The 27817-nt window shown below is 33.7% G+C and overlaps 2 protein-coding genes and 1 long non-coding RNA gene across 5 annotated transcripts in view; 1 reads left to right on the top strand and 2 right to left on the bottom strand.

The window, feature by feature from the left end:
- Window positions 1-8611: 8611 nt before the first annotated feature.
- LOC119068518 overlaps window positions 8612-27817 on the top strand; it is a 156957-nt gene continuing 137751 nt past the window's right edge. The window contains exon 1 of the mRNA XM_037172124.1: window positions 8612-9056. The gene's annotated coding sequence lies outside the window, so the exon portion shown is untranslated. The remainder of the gene's footprint in view (window positions 9057-27817) is intronic.
- On the bottom strand, window positions 16018-18992 carry LOC119068519. Of its 3 annotated transcripts, none has more exons than XM_037172126.1 (4): window positions 18833-18992; window positions 18549-18755; window positions 16830-16988; window positions 16018-16347 (listed from the first exon to the last, which is right to left on the bottom strand). In XM_037172126.1, the coding sequence occupies exons 1-4, from the start codon at window positions 18897-18899 to the stop codon at window positions 16178-16180; spliced, it is 603 nt and encodes a 200-aa protein (XP_037028021.1). In that variant the 5' UTR covers window positions 18900-18992; the 3' UTR covers window positions 16018-16177. The 3 variants fall into 3 exon arrangements, with proteins under 3 accessions (XP_037028021.1, XP_037028023.1, XP_037028022.1); XM_037172128.1 differs by having other exon boundaries at window positions 18823-18974; XM_037172127.1 differs by lacking the exon at window positions 16018-16347 and adding an exon at window positions 16354-16699.
- On the bottom strand, window positions 21919-22298 carry LOC119068521. Its single transcript, XR_005086167.1, has 3 exons — window positions 22229-22298; window positions 22080-22086; window positions 21919-21929 (listed from the first exon to the last, which is right to left on the bottom strand). It is a non-coding gene; the product is annotated as an uncharacterized LOC119068521 (long non-coding RNA).

Genomic DNA, 27817 nt, shown 5'->3' on the forward strand with positions numbered 1-27817 from the left:
GAGTTCAATTATTCGAATTATTTTTAGATTTAGTGATAACTACAACAGCTCGTTAATAAAATATCGACAAGGCCGTTTGAAATGCCATCCACGTTAAGAACTGCCATCCACGTTAGAAACAATTTCATTTGAACGAAAAATTTTGAACCGCCGCCTATTGTTCGTTCCTTTTTTTTCACATGATTTTAAATTTAATTCTCAAGTGGCAGCTCTTTTTTGACATATTGAGGTTTGACATATAATTGTAACGGCAAATGCAGCACCTATCAACGCCTGTAAACGCTGTAAACTCATTTCAATACAAACATTTTGACAAGGAATGACAACAATCGATATATGTGTTGACTTCGGTGTTGACATTTGTGGGGTTACGACTATCCAACAATTTGTTTGGCCGTTCATAGGTAAAATGTTGACCATTCGTCATTCAATAAAGAAATTTCATTTCATTTAATGAACTTGTCGCATTTGTTATTTGAATGTGTGACTCGATAAGTAAATTTCCAATGTCTCGATATTGGTCCGGCGAAGCCCTAGCCATCCGAAAAAACTGTCCCTGACGGCTTGTCCGGCTCCACTCTAACGAGTTTATGTGGCCACCAGCCGGAAATACATCGGACTTTTGTACATTGGCTCCACAAGTGGTACGATTTTTCCACATGAAAATTACTAATTCGACTCGATAAGTAAATTTCCAATGTCTCGATATTGGTCCGGCGAAGCCCTAGCCATCCGAAAAAACTGTCCCTGACGGCTTGTCCGGCTCCACTCTAACGAGTTTATGTGGCCACCAGCCGGAAATACATCGGACTTTTGTACATTGGCTCCACAAGTGGTACGATTTTTCCACATGAAAATTACTAATTCGACTCGATAAGTAAATTTCCAATGTCTCGATATTTACAAATTTAGCGATTTCGATTTAGCTGCAGCATTTTATTGATCAGTCGCGAGTACATTTTTGTAGGGAGAACCAATGAACTTGTGACTTTTTCTACTTTCGAATTCAGAATATAGACACTGAGTAGAATATAGAATATAGCATGTTAGTCACTGTAGAAAAGAGAAAAACAAAATTTTCCTAATTATTTTGAGCCAAAAATGTGATTTCACTTTGTCACACTCAAAATTCATCACGAAGGACGAAGCGCATGAATTTCAATCTAATCTATTGAACCTAATGAGAGCTAATTACGTTAAAAACACGGTTTGGCTTATATTATTCTCCATATAAATCCTACTCACCTTTCGCCACACCCTCGCCTAATTAATGACACTTGCGTTTTCTATGAAAATACTTGGTTAAAATCATTGCATGTCCATTATTGGGTGTGTGTCTGTATGTAGAGATCATTTATTTTTGATAATTTCTCCATTCCAAGCTTTCTTACTGTATTTTTATATGACAATATAATACACTCACTAACTTTACCTCACGTTTTTTTGAGTAAAGTAATTTACAAATTGTTTTCAGTCACAATCGACATTAATTGGAATATCCTATCTGTCAAAATCGTACCGGATAGGTATTGGATTCCTTTGATATTATCACATGTTTTTGTGAAATAAAATCTCGTCAATAAAAACATTCGCCGAACGACAGAAAACAAAATGTTTTTTTTTTACAAAAAAAGTATAAATATTTTCAAAACTAAAGTTGATTCAATTTCATTTGAATGTTTGATTCATATAAAGCCAGCAGAGCTGGTCTTTTTGTGCGAAATTGTCGGTACGAGTTTTTAATTTAATTTCATTCTGCATAACACATCTGGATAAAATTTAAGTTTTTTGTTTCAATTAAACTTTTTTGTTTGGCAAAAGTAATTAATTAAGAGCTGGGATTATTGTGATCAAAATTAAAATTTCATTTTATCGTGCGGCGTTAACGTTAATGTTTTTTATGAACATTATGTACGTATGAGATGTGTATTAACGTTTACATCGCGTGTCGGATGTATTAGTTTCGCAATGCATGAAAAGATTACGGTTTACACAAATTTTTCTACATTCGCAGATCTAAGTCGTTCCACCTCCTGTAAATGAAAACATTCGTCAATACAAAAATTGACTTTGTCTAGTCTTTAGTCACATTTGATTTGTTAGTCGGTCGTACAAAGAACAACAAAAGTTATTTGTGTATCTGTTTTGGACGATTGTTTTTAGGCAATTTCGCGAGTTGTAGCCCTACACATATTCCTAACAAGAGAAAGCCTTACAGATACGCATAACAAGAAAAACGACAACGGAATTAACAGTATAATGTGAACTGATAAGAAAATATTTCATGGATTTTCTGATTTTTGAACATTGATTTTATGTTGCTTCGGCGAGAATTCATGACAGACTGACTTTTAGTATGCAAGAGTATTCATAAGGGTACGAGTAAATATTGTTCTCAGTATATGAACATTTACTTTTATGTACTTGGAAGGAACCAGTATATAAATGTTTATTGTTCATACACTGAAAGCAGTATACGTCCTCCTGGAAAAAGTATAAGATCATATACGTAAAAACCAGTACACTGAGGAAAAAGAGTTGAAAATCTCACCTGTAGCTGGTAATTTTGGCTCCAGCTACCAGCTACAGGTGAAATTTTCAACTCTTTTTCCTTAGTGTATATGCATATACTTTTTGGCTCATTTTCTTTTTGCTCGGGCAGGCTCAAAATAAGTTTTTCGGTTTCAAGGGTTTTGTTTGTTTCCATCGTTCTACATTAGAATAGCGCTCTTATCACAAGGCGAGTACACAATTCCTGAAAAATGGTTGAAAAATTAATGAAAAAAGCATACGGTTCACTGGCTGAAAAATGTGTGGAATCACTCACGGCGGCCGAAACTTTACCTAATGTTTTTGACAAAAAAAATCACTTGTCAATGGTAGTAACGATGGAAGTGGTACGTCTAGTCTGAAATTTACCAATCCGCAGCGAAGCCGAGTACCATTGTCATTATTGTCTCCAACAACTGGATATACAGCCTACAGGATCTAACGTTGTATGTCCGTACTTATATGTCTTGGACGAACGATTTCGCCTAAAATCAACAGTCTAATACGTAAAGAAACTGTTACAGATATCCATTTTCCGCACGGAAAATGTTTCCGTAAACTCGACCGAAATTTTCTTAGACTAATCAGCGTGACATAGTTATCAGTCATGTGTAATATTCATCCGAGCATTCGTCTAATTTTGCATGAAAATGTTAATGAAGCAAATTATGAGTACGTGGAGAGAGGGTGGAACAGTGGATGTTATTTTTAAAAAAATTAAGTTAATTTAATGTAAGTATGAGTGGTATGGGTACATAATGTGGCATAATTTGCCCGACATTGTGATGATTTCATAGATGATCTTGGTCATGTTGCGATAATATGGCGTTGTATTTTTATGTTTCTCAATCCTACGTTCTCCGTGTTTATACCAGTAACAAATTTTCGATGATTATTTAATCAATTTTCTGTGTGTTAGGCGGTTCCGATCAATTTCGAGTTTTATGGAGTGATTCAAATACTCTAGCTACATAAGCACTGACATGACATATGCGAAAATGTTCTTACCTCATTTGTTCAATAGACAAATTCTGATAACCGATATACCGACAGTCATCATGAAAAATCACAACCTGAAAAATTTCTCTCTTGACATATATTTCCGGCGGGTGGTACCACGTTGACTCCACTTTTAAACTCTCGGTGAAAAACATCAATGAATTTACAAGTAGTTTAAATATAGTGTAAACACATAGATTAGTTCCCAATGATACAAATGATGGAAATTGTACTCTTGTGTGAAATTGCCAGATCCGAGGCGATGCCGATTATAACGCACAAGAGGTCATGTAAGGTGTTACTCAACCACTTGAGGTAGAGTTTCCCCGCCGTGAAGTAAAATTCAATTTACCTTCCGTTTTTTAATAAGGGGTCGTTATCGTAAAATCAGTCAAAAACCCTTAAAAGAGTAAAAGTGACGCAAGTCCCTGTACATACTTCCAAAACAACTGTATATCGCTGTAGGTGACGCATTCTGCGTTTGTACGCAAAAATTGTGAAAGCAAAAATTTGATAAAAAAAATTCTCGAAAAAAAAAATTTTACCAAAAAAGTTTTGCGTCGCAAGTGGCAGATGTTGAGGAAATTACTGTTAAGAAAATTGTTAAAATAGGGAAACATACGTCCTGAAAAAATGTACAAATGAAAAAAAGGCTGAATCATCTGCCACTTTGTGAAGCAAAACTTTTTTGGTAATTTTTTTTTCTAGAACTTTTTGATCAATTTTTTGCTTTCACAATTTTTGCGTACAAACGCAGAATGCATCACCTACAGCGATATCAGTTGTTTTGGAAGTATGTATAGGGACTTGCGTCACTTTTACTCTTTTAAGGGTTTTTGACTGATATCGGTTGTTTTGGAAGTAAATGCACAGGGACTTGCGTCACTTTTACTCTTTTGAGTGTTTTTGACTGATTAAGAACTAACTGCGCAAAAGAATTGAAATTAAATTTATCGGTGACGTCCTTTTTTTAAAAAAAATTTAGTAAATGAGTCATTCTTATTGCGTGTTAGATTCGTATTGCGCATTAGAAATGGAATGAATAACCAATTAATTTAAATTGAATCACGTGTTTTAGTGAGATCATTCATATTTTTAGTGATGACATGTTATTACGTGCTGTAGTGAGATCATTCATATTTTTAGTGATGACATGTTATCACGTGTTGTAGTGAGATCATTCATATTTTTACTATGCAAAATAATTTTAATTAAATTTATCGGTGACGTAATTTTTTTTTAAATTTTTAGTAAATGAGTCTTTCTTATTGCGCGTTAGATTCGTATTGCGCATTAGAAATGTAATAACCAATTAATTGAATCACGTGTTTCAATGAGATCATTCATATGGTTAGTAACGACAAAAATTTTTTACAAATTTAAAAAAATTTAAAAACATTTCAAAAATTTAAAAATTTAAAAATTTTTAAAATTTTTAAAAGATTTAAGAAATTTAAAAAAATTTTAAAAAAATTTAAAGTGGAAGCAAAATGATTTCTGTTGATTCTGAGTGTATACAGATTTGAAAGCCAGTATAGTCTTAAAATGAAAGCAAAATAAAATGATGGTTTCTGGAACGAGTATAGATCTAAATAACAAGCTTTCGATCGATTTGCATAACATTCACAATGTTTTTTCGGTGTATTGAGACGTTTATACTTCGAACTCGAGCTTATGCGTATGCATTGGAACTATTTACAGATAAAAAACTTAACAAATGCACCATAAACAGTTCAAATGGGCGCTATTTAAGACTATACTGGCTTTCAAATCTGAATACACTCAAAATCAATCATTTCATTTTGCTTCCACTTTAAAGAATTAAAAAATTTTTAACAAATGTTACAAATTTACAAAAATGTTTAAAAACTTAAAGTTTAAAATAATCTGAGCGAACAAATTTGTTCTACTACACACATACACACACATAAAGAACACTAGAAGAGCGCTATGCTAACGCGCGCCCATGATGCATCACACAAAAATCAGGAATTTATATCCACTCCCTTAGGATGTTTCTGGCATACAGTTGGTTCTCTTACCCTCCTAAATCCCTCGAATATCTCCACTATAAATATTTTCAGGGCATATCAAAGTAGTATATGCTTACCGAAAGTCTAGACCACTTGTTTAATTCATTTATTTAAAAATAAAAGTTTTTTATCAACAAGGGTCTCAAAAAATGAGTTTAACAAGGGTGCTGGACTATGTAACTAACTTCCGGCAAGCATATCATATATTGTTTTTTGAAGTAACCGATGAATTTTAGTAGGTAAGAGAGCCAAGTGCATTTGAAAAACACCATCCCCCATTTTAGAAACACCATCCTTTAAGTCATGAGAATTTCCGAAAAAAAATGTATGGACCGTCACGCAAGCCTTGTATTCCCCTTCCTCTCTTGCGCTACGTATCAAATGAACGACCCTACAAAATAATACTCTTGGTGTCTTTGAACACTCCTCTGGCTTGACGCCATAGGACTTTTAGTTGAGTTCTGTCAAAAAAAAATAACAAAGCAAAAACAATTTAAAACATTTTTTCGCACTGGCACATTAACCGCAAATATTGGTCTCATCTCACATTTCATGTAGCTGCACTTCGTAATATTTGTACAGTAAACGTTACGGAATTGTTAAACAAATTTAATATTTTTCACAGAGGACGTGTTTTTCAAAAGAGTGAGTTGTTCAAATATTAAACCACCCTTTACGAAAATAAATTTTCATGATACATTCTACAAATATACTTTGTACATTAAATGCTAGTAAATTTTACCTTCCTGAATAATATGCTGTGATCAGAGTTATGAAATAAATTGAAAACTTTAAAGAATTACACTAAGCATCGCTTTATCTCTGTATTTGTATCGAAAAGTTTGACTTTGTTGTTTTATTGTTAAAGATTCAATTTAAGAAGTTCGTTTTAATAATAAATCGTTGTGTTCTTGTACGCGATTTATCCACAAATTTCCTATTTTTTAGCTTTTCAGGATGTACCATGTGGTGCAACCGCCTAGGAGATAACCCGGCAAAATCCATTTATTATTCGAAAATTTTACTAGATATGAAATCAAATGTTTAACAACTTTTTAATTTTTACAGTTAAAGTCAACCAAATTTGGGTCTAAGGTTGATTTAGCTGTCTCACCAGCTGGTCCATACACTCAAACATGCTGTTTATATGTCTCAATACGAGTTTTATAATAATCATATTTAAACCACATACACTGATAGAAAAGTTAACGCAATGGACGTGTACTGTACGTAGTGGACGTGTAAATTGGCTGGCAGACAGCTATTTTTGGATCGAACTTCGGGAACGTTTAGTACACGTGCACTGCGTCAGTAAACGTCCAGTACGTTTGCTCTGGTATCCGAAATAAAATGAAATTTTGATGTACATTATTTCGTCAAATTTCGTTCTTTTTAATTTTAATTTTTTTATTTTTCGTGTTTTTATTCATTTATATCGTAACTTTTTCTTAGATAAAAATTTTCTCCATGTTTGGTGCTGGGTTTGAACTGGGGACCTCTTGATCTCAAAGCGGCGCTTCAACCAATGTTGCAATTAAGACATTCTACATTGATAGTTGTATTGTGAAGCGTTGGTAGAAGTAGGTAAACGTGGAGCACGTTTGCACACAAAGTACTTATACATGCTATACGTTTACTTACATGACACACATATGAAACTTTGAAAATATTTTTTTTTATTCTAATTAGAACTATGGTATATGACAATGACCTAATATCGAGAATCGTAATCGTAATTCCTTCGTCTTCTTTTTGCGTAATATTTCGATATTTCAACAGTATGAGATTGGAACTCAGGGAATAAAACGTTTTGAAATTTAAATGACTGAATTTAATATTTCTGTTTTTAAGTGAATCCTAAAATCCTGATACATTCATCTCATGTACGTAAAGGACTTGACATAGTTGCTATTAATATAAAATGCACAGTGTACGAATGTTAACGCACAACAAGTACGATCTTTTGACATCATACTTACCATGCGTATACAAACATCCTAAACGTGTGCTTTTCTCAAACGTGTTGGGCGTATGAGGTAATTTTGCGATGAAGTTACACATACCAAAATTTTACACATGTCCTACGTCGACTACACGCGTGAGATGTATGGCACAGGCACACATATCGTACGTAAACTTACATACGACAGGTTTGCCATACATACCCGACGCATACTATGCATAACAGAAGTATATCATACATATCCGAAGTACACCGCCAAAATCTTTTTTATCAGTGTATAAGCACAGGCACTCATAAGCAGTGTAGTATTAGTGGACCAGCTAGTGGTAAAACGATGCAGAAATCTCAGACACAAAATTTGATTAACTTTGACTGTATAAATCCCATGTGCATTTCTTTTCAGTCTTTGCAGCGTGTGTTTCATTTTCTGAGCTTCTAAGTACCGAGTTGTTTCACATGTTTGGTAGTTTAGCTTACATTCAAAATGTTCCTGCACAGGTCAAAGCGAATAAAGTACACTCAAAACGAGCACAACGAAGTTAAATAGAGAAAGGTAATTAGAATTTTACTTTTATGTCAATAGCACTCCAACGAACTTGTACCTAGTGTACTGTTATCCAGTGTAAAACCAAAAAAAAATGAAAAAAAAATGCAGAAATTATTTGTCAAATGCGAACAGAAAAATACGCAACACATATCCTAGTAAGCAAACAAATTCGCATTCGACTTCGTCATTTTTATTGTCCTTTATTGTCCTTATTCGTCCTTAATTCCCAAAGAATGAACAACATATTCAACAACATAGGTGAAAAGCAAATGTGTTTAATGTGTTTCCGCGCACAGTCGGAAATGTTATGTTTAGCAAAACTTTTCTACCGAAAGCTTTCTCTCACTCACCCTTTTTCGCTCTCGCCGCTCTCCGAATAAAAAAAAAACTTTGCACCGAACTGCGACACGTTAAGTTTGTTCCTGAGAAAAGCTCCATACATTTGATAATATGGTAACGAAATTTCATCTGACAAAAAATATCAATGAATGGAAACTGTTTCAGTCTGTTTCAATTCGTGTAGCCGGTTGGTTGGATATGCAAAATTATTAGTCCGCTGTGGCAAAATAAAAGAGTTTTTCGGCGGGAGAATTTTGTTGTTTGTTGGACAATTTATAACTGAATGATTTATGACTGTGGCGTATTACAACTAAAAAAAATAATAGAGAACAGAAATAACATTTACAGCAAATCGAATGGTGCACTTTTGCATGGAAATTAATATTTAATGTTTTGAAATTTCAATTGAATTAAAATGGGTGTTGCATTGAATGTTAGTCGAAATAATTAAATTTTCTGATAAAACAAAACAAACAAAAAAAAACTGAATTACAAAGTGCAATTTGATTGATACTGACCGGATGATATATGGATTACCTGTGCAGAGTTTTAGGACATGGATTACTGTTAAAATAATTGGGCAGTTCGTCAACAGTAAATTTATTTATCCAAATTTTAGCTAAAGGTAACGAATAATTAATTTTAATCAATGCAGTTAAACCATTCCATCATCATTAATATGACAGATTTTTCTTTTCCGTTCCACTGAAACCGTTGAATCCTAATCTCTTTTTCTGACAATTATTCCCTAGACCGTCCGTTTCTGTTGTGATAATAAAATGTTTGAAAGGAAATCATAACGGAATGAAATCGTGAACGGCATGACTTGGATATTAAATGATAAAATCATGATTTTTCCCACAAATTAGTTCAACTGTACGAACACATTTCAATATTATAGAGAAATATACCATTTAAGAGAATCAACAAAACAAAACGTTGAACATGTCGACGCGTAAATCGTATGTAATTCCGTATAGGAGGAAACAAAAGCTAAATAATAAAAAAAAAACGAGCAAACAAACAGACAAACAAATAAAAACTTAATCAAATTTGCGCTCAAAATAAAATTGCAATCAGAATTTTATATTCCAAGTTTAATTAAAAATTATGAACAACGACTCTGAATAATTAATTTATCTGAGAAAATTTATCTGAACAATACACACAGTTCGCTATTGTGTGTGCATAGTTCATTTATCCGCCCTCTCTCATACCATAAAATTCAATTATTTACTTGCAATGAAAATGATGATTTTCACAAAAAGAATAATCCTTTCATGTTATAAACGAACAACGAAAAAAAAATTCTCTGTGCAGGGAAAACCGCAAATATTTCTGTTAATTTGCAATCGATTCACAAGGGTGAAACTTAGAACAGATTTGATTGGTGCTGCTTAGCACCTTTTTGATTTTTGTACCAGCCCTTCGAATGTTGCTCAAACTGATATGAACGGACCTTAATTTTTCAAGAAACCGAAATTTGGGCAACAACGACTCAGTCAAAAAATACCTTTGCATTAGGCTATAGTTACGTGGTAATTGCCGAGATTCTATGCCGAAGTGTTACCTGCGAATCGATTGGACAGATTCATTTCATTCGTCTACCAATTTTTTTGACGATTTTTTATTTCGTCCCAAAATTTTCACTTTTTAATTTTCCGACAGTTTTCGGCAACAACGCTTTCTGTTATAAATAGTCTTCGTCCAATACTTCGGCATCGTTTGGATAAAATTCATCAATAATATTCATTTTTATACATTTTTAAGTGTCATATCGTGTTCCAAGTGCCGACCGAAACGGATTTATCTCTATTTTCCCTCTTCAACAATACACGTCCATAAAGCTGGCATTTAAATCATCAAGCGATTAAGGGAATATGATATAATATTGTAAATTAAATAACTCTATTTAGTTCTCTCACCGAAAACATGCTGTGTGTACAAACAAACTTTCAACATCCGAACAATAACTTACACGAATTAATAGTCCCAATGATGATGTTGCATATATAAACAATGTACAACGAACACACATATTGGACTCACAAACTCGAACCGAAAATCGATGAAGAAAATGTTGGTAAAGTAAACAATTCTTTGATAAACATTTTCTGGTTTTCTCCTATTCATTGACGGGCTACCAATGAACGAATTAATTGAAATAACTTTTGCAAATAACGACGAATGGATGGTGTGTACGGTCACATTCTGTGATGGTCGGTTGTTGTTCAACGGGAGAAACTTGAAAATTTTGAGGGCTATGCGATTTTCATTTAAATTTCTAAATGGTAAATTAGATCAATTCGAATTCTCGGGGGGGTTTCTTTAATCCGTATGTGAAGTGGAATGGTCATGTTCGCTCACATGTTAATTCAACTTTGGTGTACAAAATGTAAATCTCTAATTAGATCAACGAAGCTGTTGGTGTACCACAGTCGAACTCAATGGATGCCTAATTCTCTACTCTATAATCAAGAATTTGCAATCATAGACAAACTTGGGGTTTGCCGTGATTGTCCTTCGTTATTGTATACATTTTACGATGATTGTTTCAACGTAAATCTGACTTGGAAACCAACAATGTGGATGGGTTTTTGTAAGCTAATCCTCCATATTTTACAAATTTCATTTTAATCGATGCAAAATTACACTCTTGGCGGTGTTAGATGTCCGACATGCCTGATTTTTTATATAAACATTACGAAGGAAAGTCATTAAAACAATCCATCGTAAATACAAGAGGTGCATTAATGTGTGGTGGCTTCGTTGTAACATCTTAAACCGAGGTACTATGTCGGCGAGGTAGTTGAAAATGCTCCCGTTTGCCAATTCTTAACGTCTGACGTTTTCTAACCTAATTATCTCGATGGAAATTGTTTCATATTCCTCTGGAAACGCCGTCTGTTGAAAAGTATAAACACACGTTATGGTAATGCAAATCTTCAGCGAATCATAAAATTAAATGATTCCAAGTTTTCCGTTCATATTCGGTCAAAATAAGAACTCCGTCTGTGTTCACTGGATTTGCATTAAATCTTCTATTCTCTTATTTCGGTCTGTTCGCTTTACCACGTAGCGCACGTTGTCGGAGAGGTGCTCAAACCTGAAACGGTGGCAGTAATGGCTACACACCATGTTTTAATGGGATGTATGAGGAAAAGAAAAATCAGGAATGGAAAAAGCAAGGAGACGAAGCTCAAGAATCAAATGTTAGTAGCGAAGCTATATAAGCCGCTTCTCGACCTCGTTCTTTTTGTAATATCTATCCTTTTTTGCTCACACAGATTGTTATCACATAGCAATATTGCTCGTAGCATTTACAACGGCTGAGGTGAGCATGGTAGTCTATTCAGTTTAGTTGTATCGTAACAATCCTAATTATTGTATGTAGTTGATTGTGATGTGCTCGTCAAGTATTTGCAGTAGTTGTAGGTGACATCAAACGACAGGGGAAAAAATTCCGTTGAGGTTCATATATTCCACATGCATTCGTAAAAGGTGTCCGTACCTTATTGGTAGCTTTTGAACCCAGCCCAGTCCCATCCAAAACTAACATTGTTATTGTTACTTAAGTTTTATAGATCAAGATCCCTTCCCCTTAAATCTGAACGTCCCCATAATGCAAAGAAAATCCATGGATTCTACCGAGTCAAAACAAAAATCACGTTGGTAACGACCCACCTGGGAAAGTAAAACACAAGAACAAATTGCACAATCCAGATACATTTTGTGTAATCTTTGGTGTTCGACTTCATCAAACAATGTGTATAGCATACTTACAACATCCATTCATTATAGATTTCCCAGTCATTTTCACGATACACCTATTAAACCACGACACCATTTGCCACTTCATTTTTTTTCCGATCTCAAAAATGCAAGTTCACAATTTTTGAATTTGAATATTATTTTCGACAAAATATAGCGGCAACACTCGAATGCTTCGTCGATGTGAAGAATTAATAGTCTTGTTAGTCGTAAATAATTTGTGGTAATAATCGTATGGGAAAATACTCCGACAAAGAAAACTTGGATATATACTCTTTTTTTAAGATGGCATTCACTTAGTCGTAATCGAGGTCGTAATACGTTCCCTGTCTTTAAACACTTGGATAATGTTCACACTCCTCAAAACCATATTTTATGTAATAATTTGCATACACAACATTTTCCTCTTATTCGCATTTACTATACGTGCTGGGTAAGATTTATCGCATTAGAAAAAAAGTCGACCATAAATTTCTATGTACATTCTATATACTCGTACGAACTGAGACATAAATATGTGCGAATAAAAACTTGTAATGATTTTAATGTGTTATGCGAAGTTGTAAGTTCGGTTTTTTTTTTTCTTTCCATTTTTTGGTTTTAAAGCTGTGAAAAGCATATTTAAATTAATGTCTCTCTGTGCTCGCGCCGTTTTTCTGCCACATTCTAATCGATGGCTGCGTATAACAGCACACTTAGCCGAAAATAAAAACATATTTCGAAAATTTCGCTGTTTGTTTCATTTATTTTCTAATTCCTTATAATTAGCGATAACCAAAGTACAACAATGAAAATTTATTCACATCTTGATTATCATAAATAATATTTAAATTGTCTGAGGAGCTTAAATGCTCTCACATTGGAATTGTCTGAGCAGCTTTACTGTATGTATAAATATGCTCACATCCAAAAACTTTTAAACGCATGTGTATATACACGAGCATGAATTCCATCTGTGAAACGCTTTTAATTTTTGATAATATAAAATACAATTGAATCCGCGCGCTGTACAGCTAAGTACACATAAAATTAAAATTAATTGTAAACAGATAAAGTTCAACCGCAGTATTATGATTTAAAATTTATTAACGGCAATCAGAGCAACTTTTTTTACATGCACGAAACTTAATAACAGGGAACACGAGTTAGGTTCCTGTTAAACCATTGAACAGCACTGTAATTGCTTCATTCATTCACGAAAGAGATTTATGAATTTTTCGCCAGTGCAAACATTGTTTCAGAAAGTTGAAGGACCAGTTTTACCGTTGTTAGTAACTGTTAGAGTTGTGTGGGTCGAGGGTTTCTCGACCCAGGACTTATTATTTAGAATTTTTCAGGTTTTCTTAATAATTTTGAGATTTGAGACACGAAATATTTTTGCTCCGCGAAAAATTTCATCAAAATTTCGAATAAAATAATTTATTTTGCTAATTCGTTATCGACATGTTAAGTTCGGTTAAATAATAAGGACCTTCCTGAAAAATTTTCCATTAAAATAACTGGACATCTGATACCGATTTTGTCAAGAAAACTGGTGAGTCAGCTACCCTTCTGTGGTGCCTCAACAAACGCTGATAATGGCCATATAAACCTGATTGGATAACCTTCTCCTGAATTTCGATTGTAACTAATTCATTGGCATTAGAAATAAAATAAAAAAGAAATTTCAGGAATTTTCAAGAGTATTAAGAATTGAATTCTCAAAATTCATGAATCTAAGTATTTTTAGAAATGTTGATAAATTAGAGAATTTTTAGAATCCCAGTGATTTAGGATTTTCGAGTAGTGGTGCGGTTTGTAAATGATTCCACACATTTGTCTAGCAAATAAAATCTAGATTTTTGTTATTTTAGTATTTCATTCTTGTTGCGAGCGCGGCGAGCGCGTGCCTAACCAAAATTTAGGAAAATCTAGATTTTGATTTGTTCACCGAAATTCTTGTAGAATCAGCTACAGACCACAACAACTCCTACATCGGAAACCATGTCTCAATTCAATTTTCAATTTTCTCCATAATTCTTGAAATTTCTTAAAATTCCTAAAAATTCTCAAATTTAACCCGAATGAGTCCGGTCCAAATTTTAAAGCCCTAACCCGATAAACTTGTTCATATCTTTACTAACTTAAAAAATTCATTGGACGATTGGACGAGAAATACGACTCAAGCATGAAACCTTCGTCGTCTGACTACTTTCAAGCTTTCAACATCTGACATAAAACAATCCCTTCAACAATATACCAACAATTTAAAACGATTTTTAGTTTTTCAAAAATGTGTGATATTAAATGCGAGGATAAATGACTTTATGGCCACCAGCGACCAGCCGTTCTCACTGAATTTGTGTACGGGAATTGTTTCTGTGAAACGTTGCCTAATTAGCTTCACTCCAATATTGTTCTAATACGGTACCGTAAAGACACACCCGTTTTAGTGTGTGTATAAATTGTACATTTCTCGGCAATTTGCGAAATTATATCCATTGAATGGCAATGATATTTGACGAGCCGTGTGTTTATGTTTTGGTTTTCGATACACATCACTTGTATTACCTCTCAGCAAGCCATATTGCCACATAGTATGCTTGTTATGTGTTATACATATATGTGTGGAGGGCTGAAAACTTGAAAACATACTGCAGATAATTAGATACTGAAGAGGAACTGAACTAGAACGGTCAATATTATCGTGTCAATATTGCACTCTTCTAAAACTGAGGTCTATGCCCATTCAAAACTAATTGTATGTTATAATTGGATGCATTGTATTCGAGATGATAGGGTAAAAGATCCAAGTGTGAAGGCAGCCCAATGCGGAGAACGAAGTTTAGGGGCTATATTAAAACTTTTGATGGTAGCAATACAAGCTGGTAAATCGAAATGAAATAAATTGTTCGATTAAGCTAATTTATAATGGAAGAAAGTAACGGGATTAGAAATTTCAGCGCTGAGCTTACCCTTGAAAAAACAGTATTTTACATGACTACGGATAAAAAGATGAAAAGTAGAGTTTTCGTGTGAAACTAACTAAAACGAGACTTTTCATTTTTATCCCGAGTTATGTAATATATATTACACACTTGTGACGAAGAAGTCGAGGCTTGCCGAAAAAATGTAACACAATGCAAAAAACAGTTTTATACAAAATAATAATTTATTTGGCAGCTGTCGACTACGATCACTTATGCTTGTTAGGTCATAATTAGGGCATTTAGGGAAGTGAGCGGAAATGTTTACGAATTTCCTGAAGGTGCCTCCACGAAGTAAGAAACGATTTTTCTTTGTAATAAAAAAAATTATAAACTGAACTCCAATTTTCTCGGTTAACTTGCGGGTTCTTCAAAACAAAAACAAGACAATTGAGATGTCAGTGTTAGGTATCAGATTGCTCAAATTTGTACCAAAATGCGGTGAAATTTTAGTAGAATGACGTCCCAGTAGAACGAACAAAACCAAAGAAAAAGTGAAAACTTATTTTGAGTTCAGTTTATTGAAAATGTACATTTTCAAAATTGGGTGCCAGCTGCCTTCCTAGGTGTTTTAACTTGTTCTTTCAGATCCAAGATTAAGCTCTCTCATTGTGTTCATTTTGATGTAAAATTCAACACAATTAAGTTAACTGCTCCTACCTAGGTTCCTAATTCCACAACGAACAAGTGAACTACTCTTTCTTTTTTCTACTTCACATTGTCGTGATTTTATTGATTATATTTAAAAAAGTCCTACTCTCAGCGCCCCATACGTCAATCCCCTGAGGGCTGATATAAAACAATTTGGATAGAAATAATGAAATTTTTTGAAATAAAAAAGGTGCGTATGTGTGTGGCTTCCAGTACACACAAAGCAAAATGATTTGCATTCAATTTATTATTTTATTAACAAAAAATAATTATGAAAAGATAAAATATTAATTTGTTCAGTTTATACTACTGATTTCTCGTTTTTTTTATTTTTTTTAATATTACAAAGCGAAACTAATTAAAAATATTTAATGGTGTTCGTTGCCTCTTCAAAACAGTTGAAATAAAATTCGTTATAGCTATCCGGTTCAGTTGATGCAACTGAAATGTATTTGACGTCAATGGGCGTTTTTCGGTCTTTGTAGATGAACCTTGTTTTATTGTTAATTTTCAATTCAATGACTCCATCTGAATGAAATGTACAGTGTTCACAGTTCATATATGTAGTTCCATTCAATTTTAGTTGAACCTCCTACAGACGGCCAGGCCAGTAACTAATCGGAATCGTTCACTTTAAACAGATCACCACAAAATCAACTACTTCATTAATTTTAACATACACGTTGTCGCTCATTCTCGTCGTCAGAATATGAGTGCAGTGACTAAACGGATAAAGTAAACATTCCAAAACAGATTCTGATTTGCTCCCACGGAAAAACTGTCAATATTATTCTATCACACGCAAAACGGAGTTGACGATCTGACATCTAGTGCGATAAGGAACCAAAACACCTTGATATGACACTTGGTAGATAAATAACTATTTTGCATAAGTTAGAAAAACTATAATTTCTACCGTACAAACAAATCAAAAACCGGAAAGACAGAAAAGATGAAAGCGAAAGAGGTGACATAGCCGTCTGAAAAAGGTTCAACTCGTTTTTGTTTACCTGAATAAATCCTAAAAAGCATAACAAAGTCGACGTCGTCTTGTGATAAAATAAATTGTTTTTTACACTGATAGCCTTTCTGGTCTCGTGAATCGCTCCAACTGTCTGATATTTGTAAACATCCCATTCGAATTTTGTCTGTTGCATGGTCTTCAATGACTGATAAATGGAAAATAATCTACTTTTAAAAATAACAAAATAAATGACAAAGGAGACCAAAATCAATCAATCAATCAATCAATTGATACTTATGCTGGCATCACAGCCATACATTTTTGTCCATTGTGATTGATCCTGCCTTTTATTTATTTTAAAATGAAAATAATTTTAAAATAAGAAACTGAAACCATATAATTACCAGTGTAGACGAACAATCTCGCTATTAACGGTATACAACCCCTGTAAGGTTACGTCGATTTTATGCGAACCAACATGTGTGACTCATGAAAAAGCTCTTAATTACTACTACTTCCCACCCACGTAAAGTACTTAGCACCAATGTAATTGTATAATACAACCGGACGCATTAAGTGTAATATAACACTTGACATTTATCGTTTGTACTATATATACAGTGTTAACTGAAAGTGGTGATTGAACAAGGTTTGGAAGCAACGTCAAACGTTTAACAAAAGTAAACTCATTTTGACTTTGCATTCCTCCCCAAACCCATACAAAGCAAGAAAAAAATCCAACTTCTACAACGCTATAGTTTAAACTGCCTATTTTTAGGAATTTAATTCCTTAACATTCCTAGAAATTCGCTAAAATTCGTAAATTTTTGTGTGCCTAAAAATTGTTATGAATTTTACGATCAGGGGCAGTGAAACTTCAGCATGATTAGCTTCAGCTGTTTTTCAGCTGATCCACACATCCAATCAAAACTGTTAATACTTGTGTATATGTAAATGTTATACGCTTTGTGCTGCTACACGCATGTGGTAGTGGTAAAACCATATAAAGACTTATAATAGTTTTGATTGTTAATGTGGATCAGCTGAGAAACAGTTGAAACGAATTCATGCTGAAATTTCACTGCCTCTAACTGAATGGAATTAAATTCCTAAAAATAGGGTCTGATGTGCACCATGCACTTAAAATGTGAATTCGTGGTTTCCCTTGATATTTTTGCCTGAAATAAGCTCTCCCAAGTAAAAAAAAAACTTCTCACAAATGTCTAAATTTGTCGAAATCAGACATCTCAAGTCTCATTGAGTTTAGAAGAACAATAGATTTTGAGACGGTGTTAAGGAATCTCGCGCCGCGTCATTCACAATAATTCACAAAGTGACATCTTCCTTTTACAAAATGTGTCAAAATGTCAATTATTGTGAATGATGCGGCGCGAGATTCCTAGCAACCTTTGAGACTCGAGACATATGATTTCGACAGATTTAGGCTTTAAGATATCTTCCTTCAAATTTTTTTTTTTCACTCGGGCTGTTCGTTTGAATGTATATCTACAAATGAAACACGTATCTTCACCAGTTTTTTTTATTCTCCGAAATTACCGTTCGTATTGGCATGAAACTTATCGAAGACTTCATGAACTAGTGTCAAACAAAATTGAGGAATTTTATTCAAAAACTTGAGGTAAAGTTTCGCCGCCATGAATAAAAAGCCTCACTTTGTTGAGTAGAGTAAATACAACCTACATGGTGCTTACACATTTGAACAATAAAATAAGTTTAGTTCAAGAGCATATATAATCATACTTACATATCTGGTAGCAACGAGAGTTGGTATCATTTAAGTGTTGAGATAACGTGATTGCAATATTACCACTTTCCGATCGTATCAAGAATGGTTTCATTTCAAGCGTAGTATTACTTTTCGTTTCAAGGGTGGCGTTACTATCGGATTGCAGATTCGTCAGCTTCAACGATTGACGTGTTGTATCTATTGTCGTTAGTTTTGTACAACCATCTTGCACGTAACATAAAATAAAAACAAAATATTTTTATTACCAAACTGAGAAACTGTATGTTCTTACAAAATATTACTTGTGCTTTGGGACAAACATAACAGCGAAATAAAAAATATGATTGATAAAACTGCGGTAGAGCACATACTTCTGTTATGTCGTGTAGCGCACTACCAATTCGAAACTGAGAATGATATAAAATTGTTAAAACTATTACTCGATTGTGCAGTCAGAGCGACGGGAAATGATATTCGTTAAAAAAAAACTCGGTTGTACTTACCCACTCTAATAATTGTTAATGAAAATTTTAAATTTTTTGTTTCATTTTACGAATCAGATGAATTGTAAATTCACTCCGAAATAAAAAGTTCATCTGACCGATTCCACTAACCCAATGTGGTAACAATAAAAGTTTGTTTTGTGTGCCGTTATAGGCAATAATTTTAATTGTAGAAGCTAACACTGCACGATGCGTTAAAAAAAAAAGAATTTTTATGCATGGAAAAATGAAATTTGACGCAATTTCGGTTTTGTGTTTAATTTGTGGGATATGAAGTTTTGTATTCGCTTGTTTCTAGCTAATATTACGAGTAAATAACGGATTATTTTTTTTAAACCCCGCATTTACGTTTACGTTTACGCATAAACTCAGGACCTGAGACATTAGTGTAACGCGTTTGTAACATCTGAAACTCTTGACTAGTTTTTATACCATGGGGTGAAAACAGCAACTTTCGCCCCACGAATGAGGGTAATCATTAACTCATTTCGTTCGGGCTGCAACTCGCGAAATTGCCTAAAATCTACAAAATCTACAACGGATATGAATATACAATGTTTCATGTAGAGAGAAATTATATTGTCTCAAGGCATGAAATAGTTATTATAAGAGGCCGTTATGCTTCGTCAAGTTCGTAAGTAAGTCAATTTCGTAAACTTTTGACGTAAAATATATGGGCGAAAAGTTTACGAATTGACTTACTTGACGAAGCATATTGGCTTACCCCCAGTAATTTGTCTGGGGTCTGTCTTGAGCCTAAAAACTGCCGGCCAAAACAGATACAACACATGAAAATCTCTTTCATAACTCTTGGCATGAAAAATTGTATACGTTACTCCAATTTTGACCAAAAAAAAAATCATTTTTCCCTTGATACGTAAATCAACGTATTCAAACGTATTCAAACATATACACATCAATTTCCCTCAAGTCGCAGCGACTGCTGCAGCATTTAATTTTATATTAATGTAGTAGATTGCTTTCAATAGGAATACTTTTGGCGACCATTTGCAATATCCTGAAATTTGAGTCTCTATTTTGAGCATACACAGACACACATTTCCACAGTATACAACAACGGATTATTATGATTACGTACGAATATTTCGTATTATGGAAATAGCCAGAGATAATCAAAAGCAGCTCAGGTGTAGGTGTAGGTCCATTTCACAAAAACGTTATGCTGGTTTTGATTCTACTATCAAAAAACATAAATCACCGGCGGGGTTGTATTACCGTCGCTAAACTGTTAGCGTCGCTATTTGTTCGTATCACTTCAGCACTATGAGGAGAGAAATAGATAATTCTATATCTGAGTATAACATTTTCAAAAGTTTGAAACTTAAAACGTTTCACTTATGCTATCCCTCTAGGCCGATATACCAATTTGCGAATACCTGTCGCTGGCCGAGTGTTTAATGCAGTCGTATAATTTGTGTTAAATTCAGTCGTATAAGTTGTTGTACCTCAAAAGTTTATTGTCTGAAAGTATGTATACTCAAAGGTAGGGGAAAAACTCTAATACAAGAGTGTTATGTGGGTCTAATTATTTCAGAAATTAAAGTCCTTGGGGAATTGACCCAACGAATCTTTGTTTTGCTCTCCAATCAGACGCTCAAATAGAATTAATTTTATGGAATTATGGATGATCGATAACCTCATGAAATCATGAATTAGGGTGGAACCTAGACTTTCCGATGACGATTGGTAACAGCGCGCTAACTTTCGAATAGTTAGGGAAATGTATAATTGACGATCTTACAGTGAACGACATCTCAAATGTCTCACTGTCATTTTTTTCAGAGAATGTCATTGTGAATTTGCATTGACACAATAAAATTCTCAGAAAAATTTGACAGTGAGACATTTGAGATGTCATAACAGTCTATGCAATTTAGAGTAAAATAAAATATCTACAGTGAACGACATCTCAAATGTCTCACTGTCATTTTTTTCAGAGAATGTCATTGTGAATTTGCATTGACACAATAAAATTCTCAGAAAAATTTGACAGTGAGACATTTGAGATGTCGTTCACTGTAGATATTTTATTTTACTCTAAATTGCATAGACTGTTATGATCAGAGCGAGAAAACCGAAGACTATTTATTATAACTTGCCTTGGGGTACTTGTCAAAATATCTTCTTCTCTTTCATCATAACACTCTATTCTCGATTTTAGCGGAAGCCCCAACTTCGCTACGAAGTAATAAGCGAGTTCAACCCCTATTTACAGGTAAACTGACTGCTAAATATTACCAAATTCTAATAAAATTTCCTAAGCTTCTTAATTTTTGGTGTTATTTAACAAAATAAATTCCGAAATAATTATTGAACTTGTAATTTCCCCGAAATATTTTAAACTTTGTAATAAACGTATATATATAGAGTAAACCAAATCCGATTTAGCTGCAGCTCGTATAATTTAGAAAGTGAAGAGACGAAAAAAAATAACGATTATTCAACGGATATGGCACAGTGAGTTATATCAACAAGGGAAATATTACAACCACAATTCTGTTAGATATGTAAAATTAATGATAAAGTTGTGCAATGATAAATAATGTGAAACGGTGCTACTGTTGGAAATGTTTTTGGCGGTTGTAAGACTTTCGTGATTGCATCTCGTAGCAGTATGATAACTTTGTGAATTATCTTTCGTGGCATTCATTAATAATTATATACCTTCTTAACCTTCCAAGACGTATGAAATTCGTCATGTAACATTTTACCGACTGTACTTTCTTTCAACTAGACTGAAATGGTACATTACTTATCAATGAATGGGACAAATGATGAAAATTGTACTTCTTTTGTGACGTTTACCCATTCGAAGTTAGTCTGACTTTGACACGGCGACAAAACTTTATTTCAGGCTTCGAAGTAAAATACGTCACTTGTCAATGGGATTCTTAAAAGAATTTTTGATTTGTCGCTTGATAACACGATAACTTGAGTAATTCTTAACAGATTTCCAAAAACTTCTTTTTATTCGAAAGGGGAAATAAATTCCTGAGGTTAATTTTAAGGATGAACTATAACGAACGATTGATCTTAGAGATATTCCCAAAAGAATTTTTGTCTTGTCGCTTGATAACATGCTAACTTAAGTAATCCTCAACAGATTTAAAAAATATTATTCGACTAAGAATGAAATTCGTGAGGGTAACCAGATCATCTGTCTACTTATCATACGGAGTAATTTTCGACAGCTTTCCAAAAACGTTTGTACTGAAATTACTCGGGCTAAGTTCGTTAATGGAAATACTGGAGTAATAATCCGTGATTTATTCCGAAAAAACTTGCTGTCTATGCTAGGGAAAAAAATGAACGAGTGTGAACTTTGCGGCCAGAGCGAAGCGAGGGCTGTAATCACACGAGTTGCATACCTTATTCATAAGCAAATAGGGCCAATTTTCAGTCGAACATCGAAAATATTTGCAGTTTCATTTGAAACATTCAGCTACGATGATTCGATTGACAACTTTGTCGAACGAAAATATTTCCTTAGAATTATTTGCTAAAAAAGTCTCATATGCTAGAAAATTTCAACGAGTCTATCAACACGAGTTAAAATTTATTCAAGAGTTTAGCGTCCTCATTACAGCGTTTTTCAGCAGACATAGTAATATCGAAGCATCTTTTGTTTGAAAATATAGAAATAAGCAAGGTTCAGAACCTTGGAAATAAGTTCTCTTTGTTTATTCTGAAATTTGATTTTCAATAAAATAAAAGGAGCGAACAATTTATGACAAAACAAGACAAAGAGCTACTTTGATCAATCTATGATATTTTAGTAACAATTACAAAAATCTATTGAGAAAAGATCAGTCAGTCAGTCAAGGGACCTGACCCACTCATAAGATGGGACCTAGTTTATGTATGGCTTCGCAATACTGTACGAAAAACTGCTTTCACTTTTGAGCCATAGAAGAGCCCTGAATGGGGTATTGGATATTTACATCGGCCGTCAGACGTCGTAGAAAATTGGTATCAAAATGAAGGTATTTGTGCAAAAAAAAAAAGAAGAATTAAATGGAAAAACAATTTTTGTTTTGAATGGCCTGTCGTGCCAGACAAGTTTAGAATCACACCTTTTTGAGTTGAGGTTCTTTCTTTGATTTTCTCCTGATAAAGTATACAGAGAATTTGTCTACTGCGATAATCGAGAAGCTATGACTCAATTAATTTTTCGTTCGCTTCGTTCGCATATTCTGTGTTCCAAAACATCAAAAATAATTTTTCATAAAAGTGCAAGAGGCCTGGATACAAGATACCCACCCATGTAATACAGACACTCCATTGAAAGGCTATTTTTCATTTGAATGTATGAACTTTTTTCAAAAAATGAATTTTTTTAGGAAAACATTTACTCCATCAATGGCGTCTCGTCTCGGATAGTTAAAAGTACATGTAGTACCATTTCCATCATTTGTATCATTTCATCGATAAGAATAATGTACTATTATTGACTTCCCGCCATTTGTCTATCCAACAGAAGATAAATATACCAAAAATACTGCTAATACGTGCAAAAATACGTACAAAAAAAAAACATTCGAAATTGCTCTCAGCAACACAATCCCAAAATGATTCACAACAGCACGATAAGGAGTGTTCACAAAATGATGTCACACACATGTGAAATGATAGAATTCAGCGATAATTCCGTGATTTTTTATTTAAACATATCATGCTAATAGAGTGTTTCGCGGAATGAAGCATACTCATTGGCTGTGTGGAGACAACAAAACCATTTTAGCGGGTGAGTGTGACGATGTGACATTATATACACACACGGACTATTTCGGTCCTTCACACACTCATTTTGTTTCATGGTCCCCGTTTTCTAAATCCGTCTCATTCCGTGAACTTGTCTATGGCAAAGATATTCTAGCCATTCATCATAAACATCTTGTCCCTGCGTGTATTACGGTGACAGATATCTACATTATTTTTATGTCTATAAAAAAAGATAATGAAAAACTGAAACGAAGTGGCAGCTTATCTTTAAAGACAGGTGCTTAAAAAATAAAAACCGACACCACTGACACCAAAGAGTTTATATAACTTTTCAACGAGATTTTTTTTTTATTACACTTTACATTGTTACGAAAAGTAATAAAGAAAACTCCTCTTCATCCCAAAATATGTTAGCTTATTTGAGCCATTTCACGAGTTCTCCTACCTGAATGGCTTACATCAATCTTTGTTTAGAAGACAAAAATACACAAAGTTTTATTTTATTTTTTTCGAAAAAAAAAAATGACCAAGTACTTAACCGATGACAAAAAGTATAAATAAAAAGAAACCTGACTCGCGACTCTCACAGCTTTTCACTTTATGGATTAAAATTTATTTTTGTAATGAAAGCAATTTTCTGCGTTCCCTCGTGGAATGGGAAATGGGACGTACAATTATGACAATAGAACTTCACTTCGTTGGTAATTAATAGCTAGACGGTTTTGCTGTTATTTAGTTTATATGCGATAACGCTCTAGGTAATGCTCCGAAAATAACATACTCTACCGAATTTCTGATCTCTATACCGTAACTATGGACTTATTAAATTATGATTTATTACGTGTATAATATGGTATACCCCATCCATACACGTACATACATATATTGTATGTATATGAATATACTACATCCATACCCAATACGACAAATCAGTATAATAAGTCATTGCTTAAATGAAATAACCTTCAGTTTTGACATAAGGAGTCTGTATTGAAATATTAATAGCTAAAATCTATTTCACGCAAACTATGCAAAATAACAAATTGTCCTCAAATTTACTACCAAATAGACAAGACATAAATAAATTTCAAATTTGATGGTACAAAATTTGAATCCTTTTGCTCCGTTGTTCATGGCACAAATCAACAATCAAGTATTTAAATGAAATTTTCATTTTGTTAGCTTGTTGTATACATCCGTGTATGAGATGTTCAGAACAGCGTAGTAGGGATGCAAGTTTATATATTTAATTTATATTTGCTTAAATATGTAGAATATCGTGTTTGTTGATTAATTCCGATATACTATGATGCTTGGGTGTATAATGTACATATATATATATATATATATATATATATATATATATATATAGATATAGACATACGGATACATGTAACTCCTTGAGGAATATTTAAACACACACAACATGCACATTTACATACATAACAAATGTACATCGTACATTTTATCAAAGATTTTGATTGAAGTCTGAAATATAAGCATAATATACACTTTTACTGACTAAACGGAGCGTATTGAAAATGTTTAAGTACCTCTGAAGCATCCCTTTTGATAACATTCAGTAAAGTAAAATAAATATACAGCGCGCATAATATTGCTAAAATTAAATTATAAATTAGAAGCTTTAAAGAATCAACTCTCATAGTTGACAACGAATCGCAACGTGAAACATGTATATATATATTTGGAGCATTTTGAATGTGAAGAAATTAATGAACATTATTTTACATTTGTTCATTAATCATTCGGGTTGAAAATGTTCCTGTTTTTCGTCCCTTTATTTAATAATAATAAACAACCCCTTCGGTCCTTGGGAAAATTATACGATTTGTGCTGGATTTATGTTTTCTGCCTTCTACCCATTGTGTTTCGACAGTTGACATTGTATTTGGGAGTTCTTATTATTTTTTTATGTTTTTCGTTACAATATTTCCTTCAATTCTGTTTTATGTTTGTATACATATATATACACGGTAGTTGCGAGATGTGCCCTTTCACAAAAGATCCGCACCGGTATTATAAGTACCCTTGCATATGTCTAAATATATTACCTTTGGGCTTTTCAAATAAAAGACGAGCATTAGCTCTAGCACAGTGTTATACCTGCGTTTCGACTTTCTGGATAGATTTTATTTCTCGGTTAGTTCAACGCTTTTCCAGTTTGGGGACCTTCTACACACAACTGTTCGTTCCTTTAACACCTGGAGTAAATGAATTAAAGGTAGAAACTGGTGTTGACTTTTTTGAGAAATTGGGAAAGCTTTAGTATTTCGAAAGGTGAATTGGTCTTTGTTGAAATACAACCAGTTCGGACCGACTGTTTAATAAATTGACTTGTGCAAACAATTGTGTTTTGTTTTTGTGTGCCAATGGAAATGTTTGTGGATTTCAGTTGAAATACACCAGTTAAATCCAATCGTCATTCGCTTTAAAAACTGCAAATTATTGTCGAGTTTTCTAAGCTCGCGCTCCCTTTGTAGAGGTATTTATTGCATTGGCACCATTTAATTGGTCAGTTAATTGAACACGGAAAATTACAGAAACTAAGACTATAATCTTCGGATAATAGTCAACTTCCTTCTTGGAAGCACACAAAAGTCAACTTTTCGATCATTCACTACACTTCGACCTGTGAATAGACCTCGGCCTGGAGTGGTTTCTTGTGTAATGTAATGTGCAATGTGTAATGGAATGTGTAATGTAGATGTAATGTTGGATTTCTTTAGTTATTTAGTGATATTTCTTGAGAGGGCTTACTCGATTCTCGCAACACTAAGAAATCTACATTTGACAGTTGCATGTATAAAATCCCATAAGAACTGTAATTATTATTATTATTATTATTAAATAGGGCGTCTCCTTAATTGCTTAAGTAAACATGCACTTAGGCCGCCAGTGGGCCCATTGTGCTACCCATGTTATAAGTTATGCCAGTGTGCTACACTCCGTATTTTTGTTGGAATCTACCTGTACTACAGATGTAGTTTAGGATATCCCTGGGGTGTAACGTTTTGATTGTGCCGATTTTTATTGTAAAGTTGCCCAGGTATTTAAATCTTGAAGAAATGAATGCTGGGCATTGGCATAAGTAGTGGTCGGCTGAATCAATGTGTTCCCCACATAGATCACAACCCGCATCCTGTCTTTTTCCGATGTTCGTAAGGTGTTTGTTAAAGTCAAAATGTCCCGTCATTACTCCTGTATATACCTTAAGTCTAGTTCTGCTCAGATTGACTAAAAACTTTGTGTGGTTTTTACGTAGTGGGATATTACTCTTTGATTGTCTACATCCTTCATGATTTCTCCAGTAATCAAAGAATCTATGATGCCTGTATTCATTTATAAGAACTGTAAAGTTACGAATGTTTCGAGAATCAGCAATCAGCACCCTGTGCTTCTCTGTTGCAACTCACATAACACGAAACGACAATATTCTTATTTGTTTTCAACCGCAAGTGCACTGTTAAAAACACAAGAAGTACATTTTTACACAAAATCTTAATTAAATCACATCGAAATTACTACATTTTTCACAACCAAGACTAATTTTGTGTGTTGGTGATTTGACGTTCTTGACGTTCAAGAATATTCATGATACGATTGACGAGTTTTACGATGATCTTCTGCGTTAAGAGCAATCTTCACTTGGCAAATTTGTAGCCTACATTTGGGCACAAATATGTTACATTTTTGACGATAATTTTGCCCTCGCATCCTTTTTGGAAAAAGTAAAAACATCGTTTGGTGTTGAAATGTGTTAGCTTTGAATAAAAAATAGAAATGTTTGTGGTGATGTAACATAAGTCCGAGGAAACTCAAAATTTGTGTCAGTTTTCGTAAACTATTGAGTTTTCTCTTACTAAGGTTACATCATCACAAACCTTTCAATTTTTGTATTAAAACCTAACGCATGTCAACACCAAACGATGCTTTTACTTTTTCCAAAAAGGACGCGAGGACAAAATTATCGTCAAAAATGTAACATTTTTGTGCCCAAATGTAGGCCACAAATTGCCAAGT

This window comes from Bradysia coprophila (genome assembly GCF_014529535.1).
Source record: "Bradysia coprophila strain Holo2 chromosome X unlocalized genomic scaffold, BU_Bcop_v1 contig_185, whole genome shotgun sequence".
Lineage (NCBI taxonomy): Eukaryota > Metazoa > Arthropoda > Insecta > Diptera > Sciaridae > Bradysia > Bradysia coprophila.

Bases quoted from the DNA above. Each gene is read 5' to 3' on its own strand.
- LOC119068519 (XM_037172126.1), bottom strand. From the start codon at position 18,899: ATGTGCTCTACCGCAGTTTTATCAATCATATTTTTTATTTCGCTGTTA. The intron at 18,756-18,832 runs GTAATATTTTGT...GTTACGTGCAAG, and splicing joins ATGTTTGTCCCAAAGCACAA to ATGGTTGTACAAAACTAACG. The intron at 16,989-18,548 runs GTAAGTATGATT...TCCATTTATCAG, and splicing joins CTCTCGTTGCTACCAGATAT to TCATTGAAGACCATGCAACA.